We start from the raw sequence: 15,083 nt of genomic DNA, 5'->3' as shown, positions 1-15,083 counted from the left end.
TGAAGAGGCACTGGGTCTCTCACCTTCCAAAAACTTCTGCAGTTCAGCAGCTTTCCCTGTTCCTTTCTTTGGGTGAGGAAGCACAAGAGAGGCACTGTTGTTCTGCCAGAAGTCAAAACCAAAGGAAGATTTTTCAGAGGTATATTCATTATCTCTTAAGAGACGGTATCAGTAAAAGGACTTTTCTGTGTCTCCTTCAGCTCTCCAAACAGTGGAGACAAAGGCAATTTCTGAGAACGCCAAAGAAAACAGAAGTTTTGGCCATTGCATTGTTCTGAGCAGAGGAACACAGAAAGTTTAAGCCAGTGCTGTGCAGCATGTGGAGAGAGCAGAACTGAAGATAATGCTAATAACCCGTTAAAACCGCTCAACCCTATATTCATGAAATGCCTGACAAACTCACTCTATTAAAATGATTTACAAATGGTATATGGTTGTGATAAGGACAGCAATCTTGTTGACAGATTTTCACACATATGCATAAATATATGTGTGTACAAACAAACACATGCAGAAAATCTGGCTAAAATCCAAGCAGCAAAATCTTTTTCTGCCCCTGAATTGTTGTGTTCTTTGGTATGCAACACTGTAGATAAGGTTTTATTACAAAACTCTGCTTGTGTTATGCAAATACCTCCTGGAATGTGAAGTTAGCACTGACGGATGTATCTCAGCAAAATCTTTTTCCACTGCAAGGTTATTTAATTTCATCAAAAAGTCCCAGGCGTAGTTTGCTTGTTTTTAACCAGCCTTTCCTATTTGTAAAGAAATGCTAATAATTTTGTAGCAAAACATTTCAATTTGTACGCTAAAAGCAGAACACACAGTGAACTAAACACTCACTGAGCATACTGCACTCTCTTAACAAGACCCGAGAGGTGGGCTCTCCAGCATTCTGCAGGTGAGAGCATCTCTGGGGTAAGTACATGGCTGAGTCAGGACTGAAGAGTGCCAGTGCCAAGGACTGCTGCTGCAGAGCATGGGGACAGACTGGGCAAGGAGAATATGATGCAGGTACATTATGGGCAGAGAAGGAAGTAAGGGCCAGCCCCGGAATGAAGCACCAAGAGAACAAAGGCAGTCCAGCTGCAGTCCCAGACTGACAGAGAGACAAAAATTTTACAGTGACAAACTCTTATGAAATCCACTATAGGTTATGAACCTAAAAATGTGGGTTCAGAAAATCAGTCCAACTCATATGGTATTGCCTCCTCCTCTTCTCAAAGACATTACTCAAGCTCAGGTGTGAGGCTGGATATGCTTGTAATGAGGAGGAGGTACACCTTAATTCCCCACAGACCTGGCAGATCCCAGGATGTTCTTTCAGATTTGGGATGCAGCATGAGACCTACATGCGATGGAAATGCAGGTACAAAGCTGCAAGCAGAGGTTCAAAAGATGAGTGAGCTGTGCTAGCATACTATCACTTGGAAATCACTTGGAGTGCTGGGAGAGGAAAGGCTCAGGAGGGGCTGTCTTGCCCAAGGAAAGGAGAAGAAGAAATTAAGAACAAAGCTACTGCAGTGGGCATATTTGTTAAAGGAAGGAACTTGGAGAAGCCTGTCCAAATTCTTGAAAAATACTTCCAGAACCAAGTTTCATATTAAGCCCTTTCCAAGTCTGAGTGGTCCTCTTGCATGCAAAGTGCATGAACTGACATTTTCCAGTTGCTAGCTGGTTTCAGTAAATTCTACATAATGTATTAGCATTTCTACTGATGCTGTGTGAGCACATAAATTGGGAGAAATGGCTGTCCTGAGGCTGTGGCACTTGTATGTGTCATATCACATTGTAGCAGAAACCAGCACAACTCACCATTGTCCCATCACTAAAGATCACTGCGCTGCCTTCAATGGCTGTGTAGTGATTGTCCTTCCTCACTGCAGAATTTCACCTACAATTTTCTCTTTGTGGCATTACACTATACAGGCCTAACACCTCCCACAGCCCAGAAACCACTTGGAGGTATGTGAGCATCATGGTGTGGTCTCTGCTTCCATCTTCCCTACATAGAACCGATATTCATTCATATGCAGTGAGTACAATTTGTTCTTGTTGATACTGTTGTCTGCTTTTTAAAGTTTGTTTGTGTTCACTGCAGGGCTGGTACCAACTGCCCATGTATGAGGAGACATGAATATTTATGAATGAGCCACTACAAGTGACAGTGAGCACTGGAAAGCCTGCCAATATAAAAAATAGCAGCTGATCATTCCACTTTATGGTTCCTAATTTGCTCCTCAGCATCTCACATGCAAAAAAAATAAGGTAGCCAAGGAAAAAAAATGAAGTGGGAAAAATGTCCTAACTAACTAGACTGGGGATGAGTGACTGCGAAACCTTATTTTACCTGTTTTGTCTATTTGGGCAAGTTCAAGCAGAGACCATCAGGGATCTGAGAGTTTCCCTCCCAAGAATATCTAGGTTAGAGTCATTACCCTGCTAGTGGCCTTTCTTGTTCTCCTAGTAGGAATGTCACAAAGTGCTGGCATCTGGCAGCCATCAGTTCCACCTGCTAGAGGCTGATGCTGCTGCAGTACAGTATGAGTAGTGAGCAATGAGCATTTCCTAGACTTCTCAGAACTGGGACTGTGCAGACTGGCAAAAAGCAAAACAAAATGTTACAGCAAAGGCTGGGAAAAGCAGTATTAATATACTCTCACCTGAAACTTAATTAAGAAATATTCAAGAATTTTTGGTAGTGAAATGACAGTATTTCCAATTAGTGTTTTTCTTATGCCTGAAGTAATTTGCTAAGGAGAAAGAAACAGCATTGAAATGTTCATTAATTTGTATCAAAACTGCTAACAAAGGACTAACCATAGCATGTTTCAATGTTCAAAGCAAACTGCAGAGCAGATGAGAGCCTGTAATAATAAGGCACTGACATTTTTAATTTGTATGAGCATTACATTTTTTTGAATGAAGGAACAGAACAGACAGTGGAGAAGAACATATGAAGCAAAACATCTCTAAACACACTTGAATATGAATTGCTAATAATGCATGCCTTAAACAGTGTAACCTGAAGAAGCCTTGGTCTATCCAGTGTGATCCACTGATCCATCAGAATACAGTCTGAGAACAGATGCAGTGCAAAAATTCTCAGCTATTATGTCTTTCTGTTCATCAGGACCAAGTAAACATTAAAGCTACAACTATGATGCAGGGAAAAAGGGGGAAAAGTAGTGAATAGGTCTTACAGTAAATAAAATGCCACCAAAACAAAATTACTGGAGTTTGCGGGAAAATACTTGAGGTTAACAACACAACAGCAGAAGTGGAGAACAACAAAGGAAAAATATTGCCACAGGTGAGCTGGGATAGAATGTCTTGCCAGCTTGTGAAAAAGGGTCAGAAGCTGTGAGAGAAGACAGGCTAAAAGACTGCAGATGGAAAGCTCTTAGCAACACACAGGTTCAGGCACTGTGCAACACTTGCTTTTACAGATGGCAAGCTACGTACATGCATTACTTCCAAGGGGCAGACTTTCATGGATACAGTACCACTAACGGTATTAATGAGGTGAGATATGGCAGAAATGACATTTTTTGCTCAGCAGCTGACAAAATCAGACCCTGAAGATACACTTGCTTGAAAACAGCTCATCTTTTTTTCCAGTTATATCAGTCAAATTAATAAGCCTCAAAACTCTCACTTTATGGCTTTTTCCAACAGCATCACTTTGCACCATGTGTAATGTCTCAAGATAGGGCAGAACTCAGCCACATCAGACTAGAACAGCTTCTTGGAGTACCTGCTGCCTATGTCTGAGTTGCAGCAGCTGATCCATTTCCAGATCACACCTTCCTCCTAGGGCCTGAGGATGAGCATCCAAATTTGCTGTGGTTATGCCTGTCCCAGGTGCAAAGACAGAAGGTTCATACTATTAGCAGTGGTCTGACCATAGCAGCGCTGTGGACTACATCACAATGTTGGTGCAGTCCAGGCTTACCTACCTTTTTGAAAAGCACTCATCAGCATGGGAAACCTAGAATTAGCTGCTGTTAGGCTCCTTACTGAAAGGGAAGCCAGGCATGGTGAAGTTGTGACACTGAGCAGAAAGTAACACAAAGGTAACATGGCCAAAGATGAAAAAAAATATGTAACAGAAACTTGTATGTCATGCTATGAGAATGAGAGACTGTTTTTGCATTGAGATACTTGGGAAAAGGCATTTATGTTTGAGGAGCAAGGGCTGAAACCAGGATACCTCCCTTTATTCTTGGTGCCTCAGGTTAGTTTTCAACTTGTGCCAATGTTTTAATAAAGCTGCTGTTGCAGGATTGCTGGAATGTTTAACACGATAGTTCAAGATTCAACAAGAATTTCTCCTGACTTATAGAAGCAAAATTGGGCTTTCAGGTGCTCCAGGCATTCACTGCAGCCTTCTGTACCAGTGAGGGTGCTGCCAAAGCTAGCAGATATGCTCTGCTTTGCAGCATCTCAAGAAGAGTTTGAAGCAAAGCAGCGTGCTAGAAACTCATGCACATGTTCTCCTTCACTTATGCTGTGTCAAGAAGAGCACGGGACACAGTCGCAGGGCATAGCCCAAGGCTCGTGTAGATGCAGCTTTCCTCAGCCCACAACCAGGTAGACTGCAGATATGCTACCCAAGAATGAGAAGGATTTGTATTTATTTTCTTACCTTTGGAAAGCACTTTAAGACCTATGATAATGAATTTCCACACAATATCTGCATTTTAATTATTCATAATTTTCATTAAGGAGAACTAAGACCCCCATATACTCATGTAGATGAATGAAAGAAGTAGTGTTCCCTCCCTCTCTGTTCTCTGCTCCTCAGATATTTTCATTTTCAGATTATTCCTAATCGTTATAATCTTGAATTAGGGAAATATATGTTTTTTATTATCAATAGAATTTTAGGATTTTTTTTTTACCATACTGATTTTTCATAGGTTTATGGATCCATAATCATTCACGTCACAGCCTGAGAGAGATGAGGATGAAACAGGATAATAGCCTTTAAATCCCCTTCTCTAAGCACTCAAATCTTCCCTGTCAGCAAGATTAAAACGGTCAACAGCAGTCTTCATGTGTCTGTATCCCACACTCAGCTTTCATAGCAACTGGAGTGGCAACTGGCAAGAGGAAAAATGCAGAACTGCCGCTGTGTTTGATACCAGCAAAGAGAGAAGAAAGTGGTACTCTCCGTCCTATTAGTGCCAGAAAGGATTGATGCTAATTTCTCAACCAAGTGGATGAAAATAAGGGAGAAAAGCAAGGAGAAATAGTATGTTGCAGTTTAACATGAGGAAACAATTTCCTTTCCTTAAACATAAAGGAAGAGAAAGGGAAGTATCAAGTGTCTTCACACAGCCCAACATGGGGAAGGATAATGAAGGTGTGTGTTTAGACAAGCAGAGTGATTTTTCTGGTACTGCTCCTCTGAGCTCCCAGCCCATGCTGCTCCTCGGACCGGAGGGAAACTACAACTATTACGTGGATGATGAAGATGAAGAAGAAGAAGAAAAAGACCAGGGAAAATGGCCAACAGGGGACCCATTTGAAGGAGAAAACAAGCTCTCATCATCCATTCCTTTCTCCCCAGCCTTTTCCCCTGGGGCCCCAGCCAGGCCTTCCACTTCATCCGTGCTGAACATTAACGTTGGCGGCCAGAGCTACCGTCTCACATACCAGGCAGTGGCCACCTATCCCAAGACCCGCCTGGGCCGCCTGGCCACTTCCACAGACCGTCGCTGCCAGCTGGGCCTGTGTGATGATTACGCCGCCCAGGTGGATGAGTATTTCTTTGACCGAGACCCAGCTGTCTTTCAGCTGGTGTACAACTTCTATGCTTCAGGGGTGCTCCGTGTGCGGGATGAGCTGTGCCCACGCAGCTTCTTGGAGGAGCTGAGCTACTGGGGCGTGCGGCTCAAATACACACCCCGCTGCTGCCGCATCTGCTTCGAGGAGCGTCGCGACGAGCTGAGCGAGCAGCTGAAAGTCCAGCGTGAGCTGCGCTCCCAGGCAGAGGCTCAGGAGAACGAGCAGCTCTTCCACCACATGCGCTACTATGGGCCCCAACGCTGGCGCCTCTGGAACCTCATGGAGAAGCCCTTCTCCTCTGTCACTGCCAAAGTGATGGCAGTGGCCTCCAGCTTCTTTGTGCTCATCTCTGTGGTGGCTCTGGCGCTCAATACAGTGGAGGAGATGCAACAGGTAGACAAGAAGAGTGGAGAGAGTCGGCCTGTCCTGGAGCACATTGAGACTCTGTGCATCGTGTTCTTCACGCTGGAGTACTTGCTGCGCTTGGTCTCCACACCAGACCTGCGTCGTTTTGCCAGCAGCGCCCTCAATGCTGTAGACCTCATTGCCATCCTGCCCCTCTACCTGCAGCTGTTGCTCGAATGCTTCACTGATGATGACCAGCCCCGAGGTCGGGGCTCTCAGCATGAGTATGATATCGAGAAGGTGGGACGGGTGGGCAAAGTGGGACAAGTGCTTCGTATCATGCGTCTCATGCGCATCTTCCGCATTCTCAAGTTGGCCCGCCACTCCACAGGGCTGCGTGCCTTTGGCTTTACCTTGCGCCAGTGCTACCAGCAGGTGGGCTGCCTTTTGCTTTTCATTGCCATGGGCATCTTCGCCTTCTCTGCCATGGTCTACACAGTGGAGCATGATGTATCCAGTACCAACTTCACCAGCATCCCCCATGCTTGGTGGTGGGCTGCCGTAAGTAAACTCAACTCACCTTGCTGGGTAGCCAGAGATCTTTCCATTCCTTCCTCTTCCTTCTCTTCCCTCCTCCCTATCCTCCCCTTCTTTCCCCTCCCATGATAGAGATGCTGACAGTCTTGAAAACAGAAGACCCAGATCAGTGAACATCTGCTCTGAATTCTGAGCTTACTGGACATATGCACTCACTCACGCACACACATGCATGCACTCATTCACCTCTGTTGTAAGCTTTAATCAGGACTTAATCAGGCTGTCGGCATTGACATTCCCATCTGACCAAACGCGGGCAGTACTTGCCTTTTAAGGAAGTGGGCAAAATAACAAAGAAAAGCATTTTTCCACTAAATTCTACCTGTTACCAAAACAAACAAATCAAACAGTGTATATCAGTCTAGCTGACTGCAGGTTGATATGAGACTTCCATTCCTGGTGTTTTTGAAGACACACTGTGATACATCATGTAACTGCAAGAGGGTAAGACGTGGGTTTTTTTTCATGGTACTCTAGACAGTCACACTTGAAAAGTTAAACCATCCCAGAGCTCTGACCATTAAAATTCATTAGGACCAGCAATTGTTGCATTCTGCTCCTTAAGTACCATTTTCATGATACGTTTGTACATGTAGACACATTGGTGGTTATTTAATGTGTGCCAGATTTGCGGAAAAATAAATACAAAATAAGCAGAATAGCTCAGGGAGCTGAGATAAACTGCCCTCTACATCTAGGTCATCTGTCTGCATCCCACATCAGGGATGGATGGTTAGTGGCTGGTTAATGTCATCCTGAATATTTTTTGCAGCCTCTGCCAGAAGGAGTGTGATTTTAGTCCCTCCCAAAACAATCGGGGTGGTAGTAACTGACTGAGCTTCTGCTGACAAGCCTCAGAAAGAAAGGCAGAATGACCTCATTTCTAGAGTCTGCCACTGGGGTGATGCACATCTGAGGACATCACCTCGAGGTCTGAACTACCACTGACCTGTAATACACTGTGTTATATGGAGAGATGTTTTTAACGCAGTGTTTTCCAGGCTAAGGTAAGTTCACATCTTGTGGAGGTATTAAGTTATAGCCAGGAACACAGAAATGTGAGAGCTTAATGCCCTCTCCCTTGCTTAAATGTTTCCTGGCTATGGCAGAATGATTCAGCTTCCCAAACTCACCTCAAACAGAAGTGTTTGCCATCAAGGATGGCCATGCATTTTCTTACAACAGTTTAACCCTATTTTCTCAGTGTATGAGAAATGATAGTTATATCCTTCAAGATGAGCTGCAAATACAAAAGAAACACCTGTGGGTTTATAGGGATTAACAAACAATGAAGGCTGGGAGAGGGAGCCATGGGCTGTGAGTAAATGCTTAGCAGATAATCCTCATGCTCAGGTATGGCAGTTTCTCAATTATCATCTCTACAGCAGTGTTTTGGCATGGAAAGGGTTGTGGTTTTATCCCAGGCGCTGAGGAGAAGGGGAAAAAATCCCTCCCTGTAACAACTAGCAGTATCAAAAAAGAAAAAAAAAAAAAGAAAAAAAAAAAGAAAAAAAAAAAAAGGAAAACAACAGCTCTGTTATGTCATAGCAGCTGTGCCTACAGCAGCCTGAATCAAGTCAGAGGGGAGCTGGGTGTGTCTTGGCTTCCCACTGCTCTACGGCTTGTTTTAGCCTGTTGCCATATGCAGAGTTTTTACATTTCATCTCATGGCAACTGATCCCTGCCTGCATAATCCACATTTAAGGCACGGCTCTGGGGCACAATTGGTTCCAGCTTCCTTCCAGAGAAGAATGCCCTGGCAAAAAAACTTCGAAGGAGTCAGGAGACCTCCTCATCCTGGATGATCAGCTCGGCACAGGGCACACAGGACAGCAACACCAACCTATCTGAGAACAGTTTCCTGGGCATGATGAAATGTGGAAGTTCCCCATATGTTTGCTTTGATTTTCTGAACATGCAGGATACATGCAAAAAGCATTAGAGATCACATCTGCAATCTGATAACACCACGATTATTTAGGTACTGCTCTGAAACCCATATAACAATGACTACTTAAGAAATTCCTACTTAGCAAAGCAAGTGTCTCCAAAAGAGATACTGTAGCTTGCACATTGAAATTCTATGGCATAAAACATTTTTTTTAGAGCCCATTCATTCATTAAGAATAAAAACCAGATATCCAGATCACTTAAATTTCATCAAAATCCAACAACATCTGCAATCTGACCCACAGGAGGGAACAAGTATTTCTCCCAGACTGTCACAGCGATTAGAAGACTGTGCCAGTGGAACAGAACCTTTTCACAGGATAATGGTTTTGTCCTGGCTGCTAGAGATAAACATCTTGCCTTCATCTCAGTATTTATTTTTGGAGATATTTATCCTGTATTATCATTCAAATCCAGTGACTTAATTTCCATTAAACCAAATGACTAATCCTTTTTATTCTGCAGGAAGCACAAGGTGCATCCTACAAATACGCTTATCTAGTGCTGTCTCATGTACCCTAATGCTTACTTCATTTGAAATAACATTTTATTTAGCATGTTAGAAGATGGAAGGCTGCACTCCATGACCTTCTTAAGTCTTATATTCAGAGCTAAAGCCAGAAGGGCATTATAGTGAAACTCCTATTTCCGGTGGTATATTTCTACAGAAGTTTTATATCACCATTTTGCAGATACATGCATTCTCTTTAGATACCGCGAAGAAGATTAAATAAAGTTCATTGGCTGAAAAACACCTCTTGAATAGGAATAATACAAGGAAGTGCCACATTGCAGAAGCCTGTGAGTTTTACCTGACAAAGAAAAACAAGTTATTTTTACTAAATATAAACACCATAAAAACTCAAGATGTGTAGAGTGGGAGAGTAAAACTTAGGAGTTATTTCATGTTGTCTGGTTGGTAGTATATCATTCTTTACGTAACATTCTCATAAACAAACATCCAGGAATTTTGAAAACAAAATTTTACAGAGTTTACAAATTTTACTTCAGTACTTGATACAGTACTGGGCCCATACATCAAAGCTTCTTCATACATACGTAATCTAAAAAGAGAAAATCTTGAAGGCTTAGAAAAAAAATACAAAAAAACAGCTATGAAGTACATGTGAAAGGAATATTCACAGATTCATATGAAGCAGATACATTAAATACCACCACTCCCTTCCTCTTCTCCCCCCTCTCCTCCACACACACACAAAAAGAAGCATTTTCAACAACTCCCAAAACTTTTTCAAAGGAGTGAATTCAGGAGAAGCTTTTTGTATACCCATCAGCCGAAACAAACAGGAACATTCCCTACTGAAGGCATGCATAGACTACACTTCTTTAACCTCTGACATAAAAAGGATGAGGCAGATAAGCAATTTACCACTACAAATACATACATACTGTAAGCGTGCACAGCCTTCTAGGCAACTGAATAAGATCTTTCCTTTCCATAGCTCCTCCCTGCTCCTCGTATCATTCAAAGATTCAGTCAATCGTATCATTATATGTACGCTTCATTCTCCTGGGTCACTTCTTCCAGTGGCGCTAACATTATAGAAATATATTTCACAAATAGCTTTTCATGTGTTTTTCATGGTACATAATACTTGTATATACCCGATAAGCAATATTAATACTCAAAATAAAACGTACACAATAAGTCCCAAAATACATGTTTCTATAAGCATGCCAGATTTAGACACAGAGAACATGTGTTCTTATCAACTTCAGAATTGCCCCCACTCACTGTGCATATCTAGAGAAGTGCTGAGGAGATAAGTGCCTGTATGCATCCTCCCTGCTAATAAGCTGAATGCTGGTCTGCCCGTAGGTCAGCATCTCCACCGTGGGATACGGAGACATGTGTCCAGAAACTCACCTCGGCCGCCTGTTTGCGTTCCTGTGCATTGCTTTCGGGATAATCCTGAACGGCATGCCCATCTCCATCCTCTACAACAAGTTCTCAGACTATTACAGCAAACTGAAAGCCTACGAGTACACTGCTCTCAAGAAGGAGAGGGGGAAGGTGGACTTCGCGCGGAGAGCCATGAAGAAAATCTCTGAATGCTGTGGAGAAGGTGGAGCTCGCTCCTTGCCACAACACGGATAGGAGCAGAGCTTTGGATGTGAGGCTGAAACAGAGAAGCTGGAGGAAAAGAAATGAATCAGCAAAGCTAACTAAAGAAGAACTGAAAAGGCTGAAAGTAACAAAAAGTAGGCAGTGAAATATGCCTGCAAGGAAGCTGTTTTTGAAAGAAAAAAAAGGCTCAGATTAAAACAACATTTATTTTTTTTATTTATGGCAATATTAGGTTCATGAGCTCATGTGCTCGTGAAGTATCTAAATGATATTCTTCAGACATACAGCCCAGAAACTCTGAATTAGACCCACAAGAAGATGGGTCCACTGCAACTGGCCAGACCCTTGCTAAAAACAAACCAGACCATAGGGAAAAAAAAAAAAAAAACAAAACTCTGTCATTAAGAGTTGGCCACTTCTCTGCTGCCAGGGCAGTCTTAAAAATTAAACTTCTTATAGAATACTCACTACATTGACTGCATTGCTGAAATCAGTTTTGCATCAGCTTTCAAAATAAGGAAAACAGCCTAGGATGCTTTCTTGAATATTAGCAGCATCTGTACTCCTTAAGCTTTCAGTTTCCACTTGCACTGATAGCTTAGCTGCAAGTGACTCCTATTTTCACACCTAGGTGAGCAACATGCTGGTTTTACTATTTCTCCCTCTACCACCTCTGTAATCATCTTCCATTATGTCAAGAATTAGTGGGAATATCTGGAGTATGAGCTGATAAATGTCATCAGTTTTGCAGACACTTCCAAGCCAAAAGCTTCTCTAGGTGTAGGATTAAGTGATAAACTACTTTATTCTACAGCATCAAATGTATCTGTTTATTGAATTGTTAAAATAATAATAGGCCTGTCAGAGAACATAAATGATAGAGAAACATTCTGTAAAAACCCTCAAATGAAATGTGTAATAGATAATATCTCATAAAGACTTTTCATACAAAGGATCTTATCAGCACTTAACTGTAGCCAAATTTAAACATCATTTAAAGACAAGGTACACACAGCCATTATTAGGACACACATCTGACACCTCGGTTCACCTCCAGGGACCTCCGTACTTCCTGTGATTACTGAGACTTCTCACATGGCTGGACTTCTGCATGTGTCAGAATCTCATCTGTAGAACTAAATAACAAATAGCAACAAAAAGAATACTGAACAGGATCAGCATTTCATACATTAGGTGGCTGCATATCAGGAACATTCTTTCTACACAAGAGCAGCCCTAGCAGTTAAAAGTCAGGAATCTGAACAATACATCTGAAAGTTATTTAATTGATATCAGATTCACATAGAGTAAAACACAGTAATAAAAAGAAGCAATGGAAATGACTGCTGCTCAGCAGCACAACACTCTCACTGTGAAACAGCCTGACAGCAGAGGTGCATTTTAGTATTTCTGAAAACCCACGATGTTTCTGTGCTGCCCTGTTGAATGTAAATGGCCATATTAAAAGCTCAGTCGTGCTGGAGACAAAGGTGTTTAAAGCCCACTCCTTAGACAGCTGAGGGTAAAAAAGTTCATTAATTTTGCCACGTCCATGCACAGTGCATCAAGCATGGGGCCACTCTTCCTTTCAGTGATGAGAAGGTAATTAGTAACCAAGTTGCCCTTCTCATTCTCTATCTCCAGACAAAGGTATTATAAGCCCATCTGTCATTTCATTCTGTAGGAATGGCAGTCAGCACACTGTGCGCTGATCAGCTGTTAAAAACTAAACCATGACTTTAAGGCACAGCTGAGCCCCATGAGTTGAATGAAACAGATATTTGCTGTTGTGGACGGCACGCACTGCAGCAGACACAATCCTGGCACTCACTGAGAAGAAGCAGCTGATTTACTTTTTGGCTGTAAGGTAGCATGAATTTACACTGTCCTTCTGGAAGCAACATCAGAACCAGGAGCATCCTGAAACCAAAGGAAGTCACTCTCTCAGACCCCCACTGCAGTTCAGTGAGGTGGTGGCAGGTAAATAAAAGAGAGAAAGAATAACTGCACTTCATTTACAATATGCAGCTTGGTCTGTTAGGTTACATTCACTCAGTTAGATCCATTTAAAGATTTAAATGTTGATGATCACTCAACATTCCAAGATATGAAACATCCTAATTTTTCTGTCTAAAGAAGCTTGTATGTACAACACAGATGAGATGTTCATGCTTGCAGCTCAGCAGGTTCTTGCCACATGCAGCTCAGCAGATTCTTGCCACACAGAGAAATCCAGAAGACGAACACCTCCTCTGCTGAGGTTGGTCCTCCTTATGGCTGCAGACCCCAGATAGACTGCCAGCCCCATTTTTCACCCACCTGTTTTACATGCAGGACACATTCGAGTAGACAAGTACTGGAATAAACTTTCCACACAAAACATGAGCAGGAGAAAAAGGACAGTTTTCTCTTTTAACTAAGAGTTACAATTGAATGTCCTCAGTGAGTGCTTTCTTATCAGTTCAGCATGATTTTTACACGCATGTCCCATACTGCTGTTCTAACTGAGCTTGGAAGGTCTCTCCCACCTCTGTAGCTGAATCTGTTCCAAACAGTGACCCGCTATTGACAGAGCAGAAAAGTCCGTACAGCTTAAGGTTAGCAGGCAGAAGGGCATGTGTCACACAGACTTTGACTCAAAAAAGACCCATGAAAGCACTGACGAGGCAGCAGAATACTTCCAAACACTCACTCTTCACTGACAGAAGGAATCTTTGGATGACAGATGCAGCCTGTTGGGCCTCAAGAGCCAATCAGTCTGCACATACTGCAGCTACGTGAAGGCAGGACTCACAATGCCCTGTGGGATAATGGTTTTCAGACATGGAGGAGACTAATTTCTTATCTTTCAGAAGACAATATTGCCAAATCCCACCTAACTACTCTGAATATTAAAGCTACCCTAGCACTAACACCCACTGCACTCTCATCTTCCCCAGTACACTTATTCACCCCTTTCTCCGAAACCCAATCCTATCTTGCTGATGGCAGCTTTGGTGCCTTTGTGGTTTGTCTGTGAAATCATTTAAAACACAAATATCTAGGGGAGGGTTAGAATTTTGATTGGTTTTGTAATAATCTGATGCTTGCCCTGTTGTATGCAGCAGAGAAGCAGGTTCTTGGTGGAATAACGTGTTTTCCAGCAAACCAGAAGTTAGTGTTTTGAGTTTTCTTTAACAACTCATTGTTTCATTTTCCAGACTACCTCCTGCAGCTTTCTGCCTTGTGTCTTGCCTCATTTTATTGCAAGGGTGATGAGTTTAAGTCCATGAATTCCAATAGATTATGCCTAAAACAGAGGTTCCCCAATGGCAACCTCCTCTGAATGCCCAACCTGTGTCAGTACCAGCAATTTCTGTAGAAGAATGGTATAGCTCTCCCACCTGCCAAACTCCTGCCTGAGGCTCTTACTATACAAAGTGGCTTAGATGCTCTAGCCAGGTCAGAGGAAGGAAGGAGTTCATCCTCACACAGAATAAACTCCTGACCACCCACAGTGGGCTGTGTGTACCTTTGTCATCTGATTTTGAAACTGGGCACTGTATTTTGTCATAGTGGTTGTGATGTTGTTGCTGCTCACACAATGGTTCCTTCTGAGAAAGACCCTAAGTTAATTTACTCTGCCACATCCAATAAGACTTTAAGTGGCATCAAAAGTGTCCCCAGATTATTGTGAAACGAAACAGCCAAGTGCTACACAATAATAATAAAAAATAACAGAAGGTAGCTATGATAATTTGATTACTTAAATGCCATAGGGCTTTCACAATCAAAAGATTTCAGAATAACCGTTTCAAGGGAAAATATGCTTAGACACAACAAAGATGGATAGTACCATTAAAGGTGTACAAATAGGGCTTGTTTATGCAATGTTAATTTGGTATAACTAAGGTTTTGGTAAAGCAGGATGGAGGTTTTCCTCAAACCACCAAGAAATTAGAAATCTTAGAATGCAGCCATATTCATGTCTTTCATTTTAAGTAACTACAGATAGAGGGAGAAGGAAAATATGTTCTGTCATTATATTTCATCTCACACTTAGCAAATGTTGTCCCTAGTACACAAAGAAACATACTCTTTATCAGGATGGCCTTCATTTTCAAGCTCAGTGTTGCTTGTTCTATTCATTTTAGGCCTTCAAATGATTGTAGTAAAACAAAAAAACAAAACAAAACAAAACAAAAACAAAAACAAAAAACAAAAAAAAACAACCAACCATACAGGCAGGGATGCTGGAAATCTGGAGAGACTGCCCCTACATGAGACAGTGAAAATAATTCCAATTAGAATACGATTTTGCACAAATCCA

At 42.2% G+C, this 15,083-nt stretch overlaps 1 protein-coding gene across 1 annotated transcript; it reads left to right on the top strand.

Moving 5' to 3' along the window:
- The first annotated feature begins 5,208 nt into the window (after positions 1–5,208).
- Positions 5,209–10,819, top strand: KCNV2 (potassium voltage-gated channel modifier subfamily V member 2). Its single transcript, XM_031610466.2, has 2 exons — positions 5,209–6,699; positions 10,526–10,819. The coding sequence occupies exons 1-2, from the start codon at positions 5,260–5,262 to the stop codon at positions 10,802–10,804; spliced, it is 1,719 nt and encodes a 572-aa protein (XP_031466326.2). The 5' UTR covers positions 5,209–5,259; the 3' UTR covers positions 10,805–10,819.
- The last annotated feature ends 4,264 nt before the right edge of the window (positions 10,820–15,083 follow it).

This window comes from Phasianus colchicus, chromosome Z, assembly GCF_987193195.1.
Source record: "Phasianus colchicus chromosome Z, bPhaCol1.hap1.1, whole genome shotgun sequence".
Classification (NCBI taxonomy): domain Eukaryota; kingdom Metazoa; phylum Chordata; class Aves; order Galliformes; family Phasianidae; genus Phasianus; species Phasianus colchicus.
This window is presented reverse-complemented; position numbering and strand designations above follow the sequence as displayed.

What these genes read in the sequence shown, in the direction of transcription:
- KCNV2 (XM_031610466.2), top strand. Translation starts at nt 5,260, where the DNA reads ATGTTGCAGTTTAACATGAGGAAACAATTTCCTTTCCTTAAACATAAA. An exon ending in ATGCTTGGTGGTGGGCTGCC is followed by an intron (nt 6,700 to 10,525) that starts GTAAGTAAACTC and finishes GTCTGCCCGTAG; the next exon opens with GTCAGCATCTCCACCGTGGG.